Consider the following 14,166-nt stretch of genomic DNA (forward strand, 5'->3'; position numbering starts at 1 on the left):
AGAGAGAGAGAGAGAGAGAGAGAGAGAGAGGCAGGCACTCAGTTGTGCACATACCTCCTATGGTAGGAACCCCTAAAGCCTGCTCATTCAGGAACAAATTCAGGAACAAACACAGTCCGTCACTTAGTGATACTGAAAGGCATGTGAGACACATGTATACCCACACTGAACACTGCCCTGGCTCTCCATCAGGCATGCCTACACACAGATATGTAGATACTGCTTACGCAATGGAAACCCATGAAGATCCCAGGAGCTGGGTGAGGAGACATCCCTAACCTCTGATCTTTGCATTTGTTCTCACCCTAGAGACTCACCTTTTCCCTGGGAAATTAGAAAGAACACAGAATCCACTGGCAGAGGGGCACAGGTTGAAATTTCCTCTCTGCTGTTAATAATCCTTGTAGCTCGGGCATATCCATTGGCTTCTCTGAGCTATAATTTCATGCTCTGAACATTGAGGGCATACTCAATAGCGGGGATACTGTGAGGGCCCAGCAAGGTCGTGTGCTTGGCACCGGGCACACTGAGCCTCAGATAACCAATGTTCACTCTGCCCTGGCAACCACCGTGTGCCAGAAGGAAGTCAGTGCCTCGGACTGGCATCCTGGTGGCACTTAGAACCAGTCATGCAAGAAACAGGCAGGAGACAGCTCAAACAGGTTCGGCTCTGCCTGCTGAGAGAGTCCAGAAGAGGGAGAGAGCTGGCTTGGGAGTTCAGGCAAGACCTCAGAGTACCTGGTGCTCTAAAACTCCAAAGTCCTTTGGGCTAGCACCAAGCCGGTGAGCAAAAGCGTTCAACTGAGCATTGAAGAGGAAGAAAGCCTTGTTTTCTAGGTTCTTCTCTGGATGTAAACTGCAGAGACTAAAGAAACAGAGGGATAAGTTGTGGTCCTGTGTCCCTCAAGGCTAGACATCCTGTAGAATCTTCCAGTCAGTCTTCCGTTATTTGTTCTGTGGGCTGAACTCCCACGGGGAATCAGAACCCATTCTAAGAGGGGCATGCAGGATCATGAGGGTCTGCTGCTGTTGCCATGTCAAATCTGCCACACAGGTCTGGTCTGGCACCCCAGGTCCCCGTATTCAGCAATGTGTCAAGTTTTTCCCAACCTAAACAGTGGACTACCTACTGTAGTAGGGAGTACTGGGTTCAAATTTTGACCTTGATACTTCTTAGCTGTGCACCACAGGCAAATCATATAACCTCCCTGAGCCCTGAATTTTATTTGGAAAAAGGATACAAAATGCCACGACTAAACCTCTTCCCTGGCTTACATGAGATCAGGGACAGCCCACACTCAGTGTGTAGAGTCTAGTGTACAAAAAAACCTGTCAGTAGGAGTCCCTTCTGCTTGGAAAGGGCAGGAGCTCGCTGGAAGCCGCCCTCTGAGAAGATGTTAGCACTTAAAAGATGTCATAGTGGGACCTACATGGCTCTAATCCACCCTTTCTTCTCTCCCCCTTCCAGGCTGTGACCATGGCCAGCATCAGCTGCCTCACCCCCAAACCACCTCTGTCCCCCTGCTCTGCCCTCTGCCAGCTCAGGAGGCCCAGGCTCACTGTCAGGGAGTCCTGACTCGGGTCAGCCTGGGAGACCTGTGTGATGACATCACAGAGGCTGTCCACACCTTCAACTTGTACCCCGTTACTCAGGCACGATCAGGAACCACTCAACTAGGACCAAACTGGGCCAGAGAGGGTCCCATGCGTGGTGTGAAGGAGCCGCAGACTGAGCACACCACCTCCGACTGTGGAGACCAAGACACACACCCTGTGGGCAGACTCGGACTCACACACTGGACCAGTGTGCGCGCATGTGTCTACACATGGACAGGGCCACCTGCTATCCTTCTGCCTGGACGAGCCAGCTGTGGAGTGTCCCAGCTGTGCTATCCTGGAACACAGAACCAGGATGGAACCAGAAACAACACACCTGCTCCGTTGTCAAGGCTTCTAGGCCAAGGTCAGGGTAGGGATGGGGGGGTGGGCTAAGCTTGCAAACATCTGTTTTTAGAGGCCCCATTCCAAGCTGGAAGTCGCCGGTTGCTGCTGAGCACACAATTCTGAAGGACAGTAGGCAGTCCTGCAGGTCTTTTTTAGCACAGGGCCTCTCTGGGCACCAGTCCCTGGCCTTCACCCTTCTCCCGTTTTGTAAGAACACTGTTCTAACTCACCTCATGCCCACGCTACCCTGGGCAACTGGAGAACACCATAGCGTTTCAGCTGATGTGACATTTGGGGTCCCTTTACCAGTTCACCATCATTCATGGCTTCCCCCCAAGTCCGAGTCCTGAGAACTGGGGCTGTGGCAAGAGAGTTCTGGTGTGTTCTCTCTGTGGGGCTGGCAATGCCGGGGTTAAGTTCTCCCTCTGTGATGGAGACGGCCCTGGGTATGCATGATGGGTTACATGGGTGTGTGTGTAACTGTTTACAATGGTCCCCCTGCCTCTCATGGGCTGTGTTCCAGGAGAATGCACATAGAGAGGTTCCGTGGTCTCTGCTGTCGCCTGGTGCTGAATCCTGAGTGGTTTCCCCACTGAGGACCCTGTGACCCTCGGCCCCCCCTTATTGTGCACACTCAGCACCCCATCTTCCAAGCCTTTCTTCATCCCTCACCTGAGATGGAAGCTTTTCTAGTCGGTGTTGGGCTGCACCCCTCCTGCACCACAATATCCTGCCCGAGGGATGCTGGGGAGGGGTGGTACAGAGTGAATGGGAAGGAGAGTCCTGGGGTCACTGGTCCACATGGCCAAAGCCATGCCCCCTAGCGATCAGACCTGACACAAGAGGCAAAGCTGTCCCCAAGCAGAGAAGTAGCAGGGTTAGTCAGGCAGCAAAATCCAAGTAAACATACAAAACCATCCCCCTCTTTTTGAGCAACTCTATTAGATGTACACACTAGGACCAAGCATGTGTCCAAAGCAGGAAGACTGATTGACAGTAGTCACACTTCTAGAGAGACGTACCCCGTGACACCTTCAAGTCTTTTCAGGACCTTCTCACACCCCTTTGCAAAGCTCTTGCTGTCTGCACCCGGGGCCTTGGGACCCACACAAGTCCCCATGTGAACATCCTGCCTCTCCTGGTGACATCTGTCTCTGTGGCTCAGCTTCTCTGCCTCTTACAGTTTCCCTGTACATTTGCTTATGCCCCTGGGCTCCAGAGTCATTGAAGACCATTCTCGACAGCAGCTGTAACCCCATCTAACAAGCTCTGTTCTGAATATATCTCTGTGGCCAGGGCTGGACTGAGACTGACCCCAGCCTCTTACTAAGCATCTTAGAGTTTCTCTTTTCTCTTTAATTGCATCAGGACCCCTTTGGTCCATGTACCCCGGTCTCTGTCACATGCCTTTGTATCTTGGAGGAAGTAAGAGAGGAGAGAGCCAGGGAAGGTTGAAGCACTTGGGACCCTGAAGTGTCCCCCAGGAACTGGGACTCACTCATCTTCTCCTGTTTGTAGCTGAATGACCCAGTGGGTCACAGTTCTGGGCGCTCCAAGGAAGCCAGGGGAGGGTGTCTCCTCAGGAAGGAGTGACCAGTCACCTGCCTCCCAGGGTTCTGACTTGCCCTTAAGCTAGGGTCTTTCAAGCATCCACAGACTCAGAGTATGGTGGTAACATGCTTGTAATCCTGGCACTCTGGAGGCTGAGGCAGGAGGATAACAAGTCTAGACTATATATGATTTTTGAGGGTCTGTAGGTGAATAAGTACCTGGATGATACGGGACAAGTCCCAGCCTTCCCTGCTCCTATGCTGCTCTTCCTCTTATGGGATAGGGATCTCTTGGGTCTAAGTCAAATGTCACCTCTTCACTCTTGCTCTTTCCTGACCTCCACGCCCACCGAGACCTGTGCCTGGGCTGCAGGCTTCATCCCTCACTGACTTCCCTCCCCACTTCAGCTACAGGCCCTGCCTTGCTAGTAACTTCTTAATGTATAGACGTCTGGATCAGGGATTAAAAAAAAAAAAAAAAGAGAATCAGTCTCTTTCCCGAGGAAGCATCTGGGGGAAATGTATTCCTTCACCCTGCAAGGAGCCAATGGGAAGAGAAGAGGCCATATAGTTAGAGACATTCCCCACCCCCAACCACTGGCCCGTCCAGCCCCTCACTTCTTACAATGCCTCTTCTTCTGCCAGACCAGCCATCTGCCCCACTAACACCAAATGGCTTCTGTCCCTGCTTCATGTTGCAAATCCTTCAAGACGGAAGTTTCAGAGGGGATAGTCCCTTATAACCTTGTACTGGGACATCATCTATGTCCACATCCCCAGTGCTGAATTAGAGACACCAAGTAGCCTCTTGGATTGTTTTGTGGGGTGTTCCCCTTACTGGTCAAAGGAGTGGAAAGCCACCTTGCTGTATGTGCTCTTGTTTTCTGTAGCAATCTTGAACTCTTTTCTTTTCTTTCTTTTCTTTTCTTTTCTTTTTCTTTCTTTCTTTTTTTTTTTTTTTTGTTTGTTTGTTTTGGTTTTTCAAGACAGGGTTTCTCTGTATAGCCCTGGCTGTCCTGGAACTCACTCTGTAGACCAGGCTGGCCTCGGACTCAGAAATCCACCTGCCTCTGCCTCCCAAGTACTGGGATTAAAGGTGTGTACCACCATTGCAATCTTGAACTCTTGGCCAATAGAAATCCTAGACTGGTGTTGCTAGGCAACTGACTATATTCAGGACACCCAGGGTAGGAGGTGGATGGAGCTCTTGCCTAACACACACCAAGCCCCAAGTTCCATCCCCAGTCTCATACAAACCAGATATGATGGTGTGTGTCTATGTCCCCCACACACAAGAGAGCTGGAGGCAGGAGGATCAGAAGTTCAGGGTCATCCTTAATCATACAGTGAGCTTGATAGCAACCTGGGCTACATGTGACCCTAATAACTTTTGTAAATTCAACACACTTGGCACCTCACACTCCATGTCCACCATATACTGCATGTGCCACACACACACACACACAAAATGGTCTTTCCTCATCTCCCATATACCTTGTCCCAATTGCATGGGGTCACCTAAAGTGCACAGACAAGGAAGTGCCACTCACTAACACTTCACTGGGGGCATCAAGCTCCAGCCTGCAAGTGGATTTTACATTATTTATATCTGAGGATAAAAAAAAAGTCAAAAGAAATAAAATATGACTCAGGCAAATTCAATGCAACTCAAAATTTCCACCAGTCCCATATTGTCCCTAGCAATGACAAAATTATTTGCAAGACAGACCCTGTGACCTGTAGAGGCAAAATATATGGTGGCTTGCCTGGTTGGCCTGTGATATAGTGGACTGTCTTAGTGATTGGACTTCAGGGAGCAACCTACAGGAAATGCAAAAGCTTAGAGGGGACGGACAGCTCCCTGACCCTGGATGGCCAGGAATGGTGCTAGCTAGGGTGTGAGCCAAGCCCTTGAGGCCACTATGAATTATGAGATGTGTCTAACCCTCTGCCCACAGACTGCATGTGCCCCAGGACAGCTGTGAAGGTGACCCAATACAAAATCGTAAACTGACTTAAAACCATTAAGGGCTTTTGTTTTGTTGTTGCTTGCTTGCTTTTTGTTTTTTGGGTTGGTTTCCTTTTTCTTTTCCATTTTTTTCTTTTTTTTTTTCCCCAACTCAAGTGTGAACTTTGTTGATGACCGTGTCGTTGTCTCCGTCAAAGGTGTGAGATGCACAGCTAGTTAGACTTCAAGGCTGCTTTGGTCTGCCAGCGATGCCAGCACACAAGGTTGGCTTAAACAGCAGTTGCTCCTTACTCCCAGATCTGGGGTGATCTCTTGAGGTGCCTTCCTGTAGTCTCTTGTGTCTTGTGTCATCTTCTTCTAAGACCATGAATAACACCACCTTTCTCCTTGATCCGGGCCTCAAACCTCTTCAAAGATTCTTTCTCTGACTGTACATTGGGGACTCCAACAGATGTTGGGGGAAGACTCAATATGAGCATTATGGGGGGTCATTGTTCAGTCCTGTATCAAGACCTTGGAGTTGTCTAAGGCTGTGGGCTTTAAATACCTGCAGGCCCCCCATCTCTGGCTTTCCACTCTGGCCCCAAGTTTGAGTCTCCATATGGGTCCTTCCTGTCCTCATGCCCTGCCTGTCTTCATTCCACCCACCCACCCTCCTAAGGATTGGTCTTGTTCCGAGAGTGATCCTGCTAACGTCAAGCCTCCCTCTGCCCCTGTGTTGGCTTCTGTGACAGACTACTGCACACCAAGAGGCTTTCACAGTGACGATGTATGCTCTCACCATCCTACAGATGCAAAGACCAAACACAAAGTGTCTGCATGACCTACTCCCTCTGGAATTTGTCTAGAATTATTTTCTTCTTGCTTTTTGACATGCCGTGATATGTGATAAACTCATATTCCCTGGTTTTTTCGGAAGCCTCTCTCCAATCCTTACCTTTGCCTCTACTAGATGATCTTGCATCTGTCTTTGTGGGGCTCTTTTTATGAGGAACCAGTCTTGTTGAATCAGGGTGCTCTGTATTAGTTATTTTTGTAACTTGTGATTGTAACCAAATGCCCGATAGAAACAGCATTCTGGCTCACAGTTTCAAAGGGCTCCGTCCATAGCTGCCTGACTCTGTGTTTCTAGCCCTTTCCTGAGGCAAGTGTTCATCATGATAGTGTGAGGGTGAGGAGGAGGAGTTTCTTCATGGCAAATAGGAAGGAAAGAGCAATACAGGAAAAGGTCAGGGGCGAGATGTGTCATTGCCACTTCCTCCAGCTAGGACCTTTGAGCATCACATTGTGAATCCATCCAGGGACTTGTGGGTTAGGTCAGAGGTATCAATACATCTCCAGAAACATCGTCACAGATACCTAGAGGTACTTCATTGATCCCTTGAAAAGCACGTCTTAATTCTGTCAAGATGTCAATCAAGATTACACATCACACTGCTTCACAGGCCATTATGGCCCCATTCTGAGGTCCTGGGACACTACCCAAACCCTAGCACTCTCCCAGTGACTCTCCTATGAGTACATATGCCATCCTGCTTCCTTTGTGGCAAAACCCTGGGTCACCCAGAGACATATTTCCCAGAATCCCTGGGCCACTTCCCAATTCTACCCATGACAGACATGTCGAGCCCAGATAGTCAAAGACTTCAGCACATGGGTGGTTAGAGTAGGCAGTGTGGAAGTATCAATAAGGTTATTGAGATGAGGATCTAGAAAGATCTATGTATAAAAGGTCTAGAAGGATGAAGATCTAAAACAAGGAGAGTGCATGTTAACGCTCCTGCCACTGTTGCCCCTTCCTTTACCCTTGGCAGACATTGCTAATCAATCTCAGCACAGTTTCCAACCACAGTCATAGAACATTTGCCACAAAGGCCCTGAATGTGACTATATGTGCTGAGAAGGGAAGGTAGTTTTCCCCAGAAAGTCCCTTCTAATAAACATTGATGACTTTAGAATCCATGACTCAGAATTTTCCAGAGACCCAATCACTTGGGGTCCCCTTAGTGGATAGTCTGCCTGAAACCGTACAAGAGTTTATTTCCAATTAGAGAATTGGGTCAACTGGGAAAGGCTTCTTTCCTGGTAACCCTGCTACTGATACTAGGTTGAAACAGGAATCGACTCTAACTGCTTTTTGGCCTCTTCCCTGCACAGGAGTCTCAAAATCAGGTTTTTACCCAGTGGCCTCTGGGATCCACTCTCTCTACTCCTGAACTCTTAAAACGCCCCTGATAACTAGGTTAGTGACCAAGAAGATCTTACATGGCCCATCTCTTCATCTCCTGTCCCATTGCATCTCTTGCCCATGTGCTGAGAAAGACTGAAAACTAGCTATCATGCACTTACATTAGATGTGCAGACCAGAGCTCCTCTCCCTGGAGCTGGCAGCCATGGTTGATGCCTACAGGATACAATGTGGATCTTTAGATGTGAAAGTCTGATGATTCAAATCAAAGTTTCGTTTTTCTTTTCTACTACTATGAAGGAAAATCTCAGCTTGGCTATTTCTTCATGTTTTAAAAATGTCTTGACTTCTCTCAGCAACCAACTTCAGGTGCCAGGATATGAGATGCTAAGGTTCAGGGGTGGTGGAGGTGATTCTATCCAGTGGCCAGCAACACCCAAAAGCAGACAACCATGAAAATAGAAGTTTGTAATGTACAGAAGGCTGGGGGAGCTTTCAGGGGTGTGGCCAGTTATGTACAGATGTGAAGCTGAGGTCTGAAGGAAATGGAGGAAGTAGGAAGATCAGACTGGTTGAATTAGAAGTCTGTCAATCTAGGTGCTAATTGACCTTGGACCCAGTCAGTTCTTGGATTTCTGTTGTAGCCCAGGCTAGCCTCGAACCCTTGATCCTCCTGTTCCTGGTAGAGAAACAGCCACTAAATGGTGGGATAGAATGTGACTGCTCTATCCCCGATCTAGCTAAAGCTGATGAAAAGTTCCCTTTGTCACACCCCTAATCAGATCTAGGAGACCCAATGGCCCAGAATTATAGAGGACAGAGGAGAAGGTGGGCATTGCAAGATGCTGGAGCTTGGAAAGCATGGTGGAATTTGATACACATGATCACCAAGCACCACCCAGGGAAGAAAATGGGTCACTGAATCACTGGGTCACTGGGTCACTCTGTCCCGTGAGGGCCCACCACCCACATCCACATCCTACCTAGGGTGAGACATTGACTGTCCTCAGGTGTCTCTGCTGTATATAGGCCAGTCACAAGCCCTTCTAAAAGCCTGCTCTTATCTGCTTTTGTTTCTCCACCATGCCCCCTGCCACCTCTTCTGACAGTGCTCAGATTTATCAGCCACCTGATCCACAGACCCATATGGACACACTAGAAAGCCCCATCCTAGGTCTTTCCATGGTCTCTCATTCCCTTGTCCCCCCCCCCCCCGGCAGCATGCTTCACTCTATGAATGAGCCGCTGGGATATTGACACGGAGATGTGTTGATGGAAAAAGCCTCCACACCCAACATAATTCTCCAGAGAGATATTGAAAGTGATGGGCAGAGAGTCTGACAATGACCCAGAGGTTATTGTGAGTCCTAGGTTGAATCTGTAATGGGGTCCAAAGTGCAGGAGAGACTGCATTCACCTTGTTGGTGGAGTGGGGCTTCTTTCATTACTTTAAGTATCTGTATGGGCTTGAGGCATGGGAAACAGCACCTTGTCTAACTATAGAACCCCCAGGTGTGTGGTGGTGGGGGTGGTAAATGAATGAGGCTCACAGCTCACCTTCAGCTTGATTCAACTCACAATTCTCCTGCCCCTTCCTCTGGCTGACTGTGACCTCACCGACAAGTTATTCTCGCTCTTCTGGGGCATACTTTGGACTTTCTTTGTGTTGTGACGACCTTAGCATTTGCTGTGTTGCTGGGTCCCAGGGGAATGACTGCAGTTAATTAAGCACCTGTCTCTGTCATCTCTGCACCCAACTGAATCTCCCACCCTCAAGTGTACCTCTCAGGATATCCCCAGGCACACGAAGACGGAATGGAAAGCCAGTGGGTATCTCCCACCCACTTAGATGCTGATGGCCTGGGACTATAAACAGGGTCAGTTGGGTCTCCTAAGGAATAGCTTCCAGGTCCAGGATGCTGGCATCTCCCAGAGAGAACTCCATTCCCTGACCACCAAGGCCTTTGTAGAAGTAGGAATCTCTTCCTCCTGTCCCACAGCCCCCAGGTCGGAGCCAAGCGCATCATCTGCGGCACACATGTCTGCCTCCACAGGCAAGCAGCCTTGCCAGGGCAGGCCAGACACGACAGCCCAGCTTCCCACTCCAGACATGTTGTTCCTACATCTCTGACCCAGTGATCTTTCTAGGGGTCTGTCACATGTCCCAACAGGTGGACAGCTCTCCAAGTCACCAACCTGAGGAAAATCCCTCCTTGTAAAAAGGCTTTCTCTTTGTAAATGATTCTGTTGCCTTTTTCTAAACACAAAGTATATATACCTATAAATGCTATATATATTATATATGTGTATATATATAAAGACTACTTCTTGTACAGCCCTCCACGGACCTCAGGCCCACTGTTTCCTCCATGTCTGTCTGTACTGACTGTTGCAGAATGAGCTGATGTATGATCTTGATTCTCCATTTTCCTTCTGGACCACATGTCTCTTCCTTTTCCTTTTTAGATCTGTCTTGCTCTCTGTCTCTCTCTCACTCATTGCCAACATGTTGCTGGGAAAGAATATTTGATTTAGATGCCAATCAGGAAGGCAAGTAGGATGGATGGATGAGTGAGTGGATGGATAGGTATATGAATGGATGGATGGGTGATGGATGGGTGAATGAATGGATGATGGATGAATGGATGGGTAGGTGGGTAGATAGGTATATGAATGAATGGATGGCTGAATGGATGGATAGGTATGTGAATAAATGGATGGATGGATGGATGGATGGATGGATGGATGGATGGATGGATATGTGAATGAATGGATGAATGGATGGGTAGGTGGGTGGATGCATAGGCAAGTAGATGAATGAGTATGTGGGTAGAAGAGTGAGTGGGTGGATGAATGGATGGATAGGTTGGTAGGTTAATGTATTAGTGGATAGGTGAATGGATGGATGGATGGATAGATAGATGGGAAGGTAGATGGACGGATGGATGGATGAATAGATAGATGGACAGATGGACAGGTGGGTGGTGGATGAATGAGTGAATGATTAGGTTGATAGATATGTGGGTAGGCTAGTGGGTGGATGAATGGGTGAATGGATAGATGGATGACTGGATGGAGGGTGGGTGACTGTATAGGCAGGTGGGTAGGTAGCTGGATGGGTGGGTGTATAGAAAGATGGATGGATAGGCAGATGGGTGGGTGGGTGGTCCACTATGTATATTTGTATAGATCATTTATAAAGTTTTCTACACTTCTCAAAAAAAAAAGTATTTCTAACCTTGGCTGTTGGACAGTCTGTGAGCCTGTGAGCCGGCAAGCCTGTTGTTTCTTGTGTTTAGTGCAATGTTAGTGAGAATCCAGTGTCTGAGTTATTAATGCCAATAAAGAATTTGAGAATTACTGCATCCGCTGCTGTCACTCCAGGTCGGAACTCTGCTGTTGTCTGTTGGATGGAAGGAAGCTCCAGAATGAGGAACAATGGTTGCTAACTGCCCTGATGATACTGTGTAACAAAATGTCCCCCAAACTCTACCATGTACATAACAAATACTTATCTTCAGGCACCTGGGGCTGTGAGTCTAAGTTGGGCTCCTCTAAGAGGCACCTTGGAGGCTTCTAGTCAGATTCAAGGTCAGAGAGAAGGTTATTCCATATGTGTTCATGTGGATATGAAAGCCAGACCAGAATGAGCCAAAACCACATGCAGACCATTGCCTCCCACCACAGCCACCAACACTACACTGGCCAGTACTGGTCAGATGACCCAGTCTTTCATGGAGTGCTTGCAGACTTCACTGTGGTGTAAGCTAGCAACATCCATGGTGGGGAGGGGGGCACAAATGTGCTTTCCTGGAAAGATGAATATGGTATAGACACAGAAGTCCTCATGATTATACTCACAGGTGTGTGTGTGTACACTTGTGGGTGGGCAAGTGCCTGTGTGTCCTCACTTGGGGGTTGGGGCCTTTACGACACCTTCAGGTATTGCTCCCAGGTAACTTCACCTTGATTTTGAGACTGTATCTCACTGACATGTAGCTCATGAATTCGCTAGATTGACTGACCAGCAAGTCCCAGGAATCCTCCTGTCTCCACCTCCCAGCTCCAGGATCACACTAGTGTACCACTGCCGGAGGCGGGGGGGGGGGTGTCAAACTCAAGTCCCTGTCCTTCTGGGCAAGCTCTTTACCCACTGAGCCATCTGCCCAGCCTTATACTGAGGTCTCTAACATGCTCCTGTGAAACAAGATCTCCATTGAGGAAGTGGGTGGGGGACCTGGAGTCTGGGAAAGCTGGTGGGGACAGCTCTGACCACTCCCTCCCTGGCCTCACTGGTTCTGGCCACCTGGCTTGGGAAAACCCTCTCCTACCCACACCCACACATTCGCTGACAGGCCTGGGGTCAAATCACCTCTTGACAGCATGCAAGCTGTGCCTCTTTAGGCAAATGGCTTGGCTCCTCTGGGCCTTCATGAATTAATTAGATATGGCCATTGTCACGATGCCGTCTTCCTTCCAAGCAACGAGGCTTCTGTAAGGGCCTTGAACACACTCTGCACGTATGAGTTGCCGAGACAGGTTTGCATCACAGAAGCCCTCACCCTCCCCTACATCTTCTGCGCCCCAGAATTCCCACTCTTGCTGAGAGTTGAAGCAAGCTCTGGTCTGCTTCCTGAGTGTGACACTATTGGGTGTATCAGTCAGTTAATACCAAGACTGTGATGGTATACATGTGCACACTCGTGGGTGTGTACAAAGGCACTGAAGGTCTTCCTTAATCTTTCTTCACCTTATTTTTTGAGGCAGAATCTCTTACTGAACTCAAAGCTTACCCATTTGGCTAGTATAGTCAGCCAGCTTGGTCTGTGGATCCCCGTCTCCGATTCCGGACTGCTGGGATCATAAACAGGCTCCAACACCTACCCAGCATCTGCAGGCTCCAATTCAGATGGGTGTGGAGATCCAAACTCTGGCAAGAGCTTTAGCCACGGAGCCAACACCCCAGCCCCAAAGCTGCTGTCTTCAGCCACTGCTTTTGAGCTATGCTGGTAAAACCAGAACTGCATGTAATCTGGGGAGATCTATTCCACATCCCACCTTTCTATGAGGTACTTGGGAGATTCTTAGGTTTTCCACTTTGAACAAAGCGCCACTCAACTGTTCCAGGCATGTGAGACAGGTTCCTCTTATCCCTTCATCTGGGACTGTCTGCCCTTGCCTTGGGAATAACCTGTCACTATCAGCGTTTTGCTGAGAGTATTAGGAAACCTCTGTAAAACCATCTTCACAGATCCTATAGCCAAGAAGCTGTTCGTGTGCCAGCCATTCCTAGCTAACCCCTTCATTAACATTCTGAAGCGAGACAATCACTTGCTATCCCGGCACTGAGTCCTGCAAAATAGCACTGCCACAGACCAGCATGGAGCCGTTCTCAGCTCATGAATGAGGAAATTAGGGTACAAGGGTTGTTGTGATCAAGTCATGTCTGGGCCCCCAGAATCTCTGGTTCCAACCAGCTCTGAATCCCAAGCCTCTGGCCCATGGGAGGGCAGCAAGGAGTTCTAACCCTAGGAAATAAATGTGGGTGACTATGGGGGATTCCCCAAGAGGCAGCCACTCTAACACTGCCTAGCCATGACCGGTGAGTCGCAGTCACAAAGTCTTTCACCGTGGGAGATTCCCTTTGATGGCCATGGTTCTGTACAAAGTTCACAGGGGCAGAGGGAGAAGGTCACACAGGACTCCAGATTCAGTGTACAGTACTCTATCTCCTAAAACCCAAGCTGTGGTCAAACTCGGAACCTAAAAGGAGGACAGAACACACAGGCTGGAAGCAAAGGCCTGCCTCTTAGCAGGACACCAGGCCCAGGATGCTACTGCTGTGGTGGAGAAAGAACGTATCAGAAATGTGCCACCCTGAGGTCTGTGGGTTCAGGGCCACCTGGCCATGGAGTGGAGGACAGCCTGCCTCTGGTGTTCATCTTTCAGCCATGAGAGCTTTCCAGACCTGCCTTACTTCACATGGGTCACATCCATGACTACACAGACTTGGAAGCCAGCCCTGACCTTGTAAGACCTTTATCAAAAAAATAAAATAATGCCAGGTGTGGTGGCACACACCTTTAAACTCAGCACACCGGAATTGAGGCAGGTGGAGCGCTGTGAGTTTTAAGCCCACTTGGATTACATAGTGAAACCCTGTTTCTTTTTATTTTATTTTATTTTCCCTGTAGGGTCTGTCACTCTGTAATCCATACCAGCCTTCTGGAACTTTAGGTAGCCCAGGCTGGCTTCGAACTCTGCACCTTCCTTCTTCAGCCTCCAGAGACTCGTCACCACAGTGTGCTGTTCACCTGGCTCTGCCTCCATTAATTAACGTCACCTGCTTTATCCCTTGGGAATGGTACTGGCTATGTCCACTGCTGGCAGTACACAACAGAATCGACCTCACTCTGCCTGGGGCTCAGATTAAAAGCAACAAAGTAATGGATGAGCCGGCAGGCAGGCAGGCAGGCGCAGGCAGGCAGGCAGGCAGGCAGGCAGGCAGGCAGGCA

At 49.0% G+C, this 14,166-nt stretch overlaps 1 protein-coding gene across 1 annotated transcript in view; it reads left to right on the plus strand.

Annotated features, from left to right (window-relative positions):
* The window catches only part of Ksr2 (kinase suppressor of ras 2), a 368,380-nt gene extending 364,209 nt beyond the window's left edge, over positions 1-4,171 (plus strand). Inside the window, exon 20 of the mRNA XM_029476906.1 lies at positions 1,469-4,171. Within this exon, the coding sequence (XP_029332766.1) occupies positions 1,469-1,475 (7 nt within the window). The 3' untranslated portion in view covers positions 1,476-4,171. The remainder of the gene's footprint in view (positions 1-1,468) is intronic.
* The last annotated feature ends 9,995 nt before the right edge of the window (positions 4,172-14,166 follow it).

Source organism: Mus caroli, chromosome 5 (genome assembly GCF_900094665.2).
Source record: "Mus caroli chromosome 5, CAROLI_EIJ_v1.1, whole genome shotgun sequence".
NCBI lineage: Eukaryota > Metazoa > Chordata > Mammalia > Rodentia > Muridae > Mus > Mus caroli.